Below are 3,500 nucleotides of genomic sequence, written 5' to 3' on the forward strand. Positions count from 1 at the left end.
CTGAGAAGCTATCGCTCTCTTTTTACTTCCTGGAACCACAGGTGAGCCTCTATCTCTCTCTCACTTCGCTGGACCACATGTGAGCAGAGTCTCTGACTCCTCAGCAAAGCAACCTAGTAAGGAGTTAAGGGATGGTAATTAAGGGGATATTGCTAAGATTGTTTAATTAACATTGTAGTCACTTACCCCTCGTTTTTACCGTCTGCATTCCCCCATTTCAGCAATTTTACTGTAATTACTGTGTTCGTGTGGTATAGTTTAAAATTTGATTGTAGTTTCTTTTAGTTAATAAAACTTGATATTTCTCTCATCCAAGCCACGTGTCCATTTTTAATATCATTAATTATAAGTCCTGCAGTCAGAACTGCAAGGTGGGGTAGCGATTCGAAACCGCTGTTTTAAAATTGGTTTATTGGAAATTGGTCAGATTGCAGGCAAAGGCTGCAGACCAGGTGAATTACCTTGAACCAGTTAAAGATGCCCCGCTTACAAAACTAGACCCTAAGAAGTACGCAGTAACTCTGAGTCACAACCCAGAAAGTGACAGATATAGAGTAAAATCAACACGCACATAAATCCCAGACCAGAAACTGACAGGTACTGAAGTGCCGCTACTGACAAGACTACGGCCGGCAGAGACGAAGGGTCGAATAGCCTGCTTCTGTGCCATAAATGTCAACGATTCTATGAGTAAATGCCATTCTACCCATCATGCATATGCTGATTTAAATCATCTCCACACCTAAATTTGATGTTGGGATAAAATACAGATCTACAGCGATCACGATGTAAATCCACAATCGATCTCCGCTCCCAGGTCACTCCTCTCTTAGTGAGGTGGTGGGTGGCTCTTAAAAGAGCCTTTATGTTATGTTTGGTTGAAAGGATCGAGTTGTTCAGCTGCCGAATCCATAGAGAGTGTGGCTCTGCCGTTTCAGAGCGTACACCACATCCATGGCAGTGACCGTCTTGCACTTAGCGTGCTCAGTGTAGGTGACCACGTCCCTGATCACATTCTCCAGGAAAACCTTCAGAACCCTGCAGGTCTCCTAGTAAATCGACCCGAGATCTGCTTGACACCACCACGGCGAGCCAGGCGGCAGATGGCTGGTTTGGTGATGCCCTGGATGTTGCCATGGAGCACTTTACGGTGGCGCTTGGCTCTGCCTTTGCCCAGTCCTTTGCCTCCTTTACCTCATCCAGTCATGATGATTCTTCACTGAAATTGTCGCTGAATGAGATTCCCTCGCCTTAGAACTTTATTTATGCAGCCTGAGCGGACGTGACTGAGAAAGGCAGACTGTACATGAGGCGGAAGTAAGGGGGGTTGAAAGAGACAGAGCAGAGAGCACGGGAAGGAAGAGGACAGATTCAGAGTGACAGAGACAAAGGGCTCTGAGCTACCAGTAACCGCAACAAGTTGACGTTACAATCCTCTGTAAAAATCGTCACAAAAGCTAAATACACATTCAGGGAAATCCTGATAATCAAGGATTTCTCGAAAAGCAATAAACGCAATATATAATTAAAATTCAACAAATGGGGCACACTGCACTTCAAATTGATTACAGAATCGTTATGGCAGAGTAGGAGGCAATTCGGCTCATCGAGCACATGTCGGCTCTGTGCAAGAACACTTCAGCTAGTCCCACACCCCCGCCCTTTCTCAGTAGCCCTGCATTTTTCCCCCTACAGGTACTTAACCAATTCTCTGTTGAACGCTACGATTGATTCTGCCTCCACCTCCCTCTCAGTCAGTTCATTCCAGACCCCGACCACTCGCTTCCCAGAAAAGCAACAGCGGACAATATAGTTAAAATTCATTAAAGGAGGCACGCTGCATTTGAAACCTATTATAGAATCATTACAGCACATTGGAGGCCAATCGGCCCATCTGAAATCAGAGTCTCATCCCGAAAACAAGCTTTTCATTCTTTGGCAGGCTCTAGAAATAGTCATAGATTCTGAGTGCAAAGGGAAATAGCGACCACGGATGCTGTTTGTAGTTTACTGGACAGGAAATTCAACAGCGACGCTAATGTCGATCGGGTCAGTGGACCTGCTTATCTGAGAATTCAAAAATAAAACTATAGCTGGAAATTGAAACGTTCGCAAACAAACTTGTTAAGGAAATAATTACAGTAAATTGAGTCTAAAGGGAGATGTGTTTGTGTAGCTCTTTCAGAGAGGTTGTGGGTGGCTCTTAAAAGAGCCATTGTGTTTTGGGTTTGTTCTTTCAGAACAGCATGGAGTTTTACTTGGAGTTGGTGTATTTGGTCACTGCCTTTGTCGTTTCCGACACGGCATGCTTGGCCAGCTCGCCGGGCAGCAGCAGGCGCACGGCGATCTGGATCTCCCGGGAGGTGATGGTGTGCCGCTTGTTGTAATGGGCCAGGCGGGAAGCCTCACCCGCGACGTGCTCGAAAATTTCATTTACAAACGAGTTCATGATGCTCATGGCCTTGGAGGAGATGCCGGTGTCGGGGTGTCCCTGCTTCATCACTTTGTAGATGTAGATGGAGTAACTCTCCTTCCTCGACTTTCTGCGCTTCTTGCCGCCCTTCGCTGCCGGTTTAGTGACGCTTTTCTTGGCGCCATTCTTGGCAACTGGTGTCTTTTCTTCAACCATTCTCAAACTCGATTTCAGAAACAAAATGACGCGAATCCGCTCCGGGCAGTCTTAATAGGCTGCCCCCACAGCCCTATGCTAATGAGGGATGGGTGAAGGCAATGAATGTGATTGGCTGCTGAACAGTGATTTCAATTTCCATTGTTCTGCATCTCACTGATAGGCTTCTTTGTGTATCCAATCAGATTGAGTTTTTGTCACCAGCACGCCCCCTGCAGTCAGAAAAGTCATTGCAAGAGCATCTGTCCATTCACCATTTCCCAGATCATTATCCAGTGACCCAAACACTTCTTCCGGACGTGACAGCAATTTAGATGTACTTCCTTCAACCAGTGCACTATATTCACATCTTGCGTTATAGTCTTCGCCATTTTAGTCCAGTATCTGCCAGCCTCTAGTACTGTGAGTGTGTGTATTGGAATAATTCTTTATTATTCAGTCTCTGGTGATTTATGTAAGTGTGGGAATCATTCTCAATCTCAGGCTCTGTTACAGTATGTGAGTGCGGGATCCTTTCGCTTCCTGTCCATCACTGATACCATGTGTCAGGTTGGGATTCCATCTGTCACTGTCAGACTCGGGTACCGTGTGTCAGTATTGAGATTCATTCGGAATCTGTCATTCTCTGGTGGTGTACGTGTGTGTGACATTAATTCTGTGTCAGTCTCTCACTGGGGTGTGCGAGTCTGAGATTCATTCTGTATCTGTCATTCACTGGGATGGTGTGCAAGTCTAAGTCTATGATGTCAGTCTCTGGTACTGAGCGTGAGTGTGAGATTCATTCTGTATCTGTCAGTCTCTGGGACTGCATGTTAGTGTTGGATTAGTGCTGAATCTTTCTATCTCTGGTACTGTCTATCACCGAAGAATT

The 3,500-nt window shown here is 45.7% G+C and overlaps 1 protein-coding gene across 1 annotated transcript; it reads right to left on the minus strand.

The window, feature by feature from the left end:
• Nucleotides 1-2,254: 2,254 nt before the first annotated feature.
• On the minus strand, nucleotides 2,255-2,629 carry LOC147085091 (histone H2B 5-like). The gene has a single exon (XM_085979753.1). It carries the CDS (start codon nucleotides 2,627-2,629, stop codon nucleotides 2,255-2,257), a length of 375 nt encoding a protein of 124 aa, XP_085835879.1.
• Nucleotides 2,630-3,500: the final 871 nt, after the last annotated feature.

This window comes from Somniosus microcephalus, unplaced genomic scaffold (assembly GCF_052327205.1).
Source record: "Somniosus microcephalus isolate GS21.2 unplaced genomic scaffold, FLI_Smic_1.0 unresolved_chr9, whole genome shotgun sequence".
NCBI classification, from domain to species: Eukaryota; Metazoa; Chordata; class Chondrichthyes; order Squaliformes; family Somniosidae; genus Somniosus; species Somniosus microcephalus.

What these genes read in the sequence shown, in the direction of transcription:
- LOC147085091 (XM_085979753.1), bottom strand. Translation starts at nt 2,629, where the DNA reads ATGGTTGAAGAAAAGACACCAGTTGCCAAGAATGGCGCCAAGAAAAGC.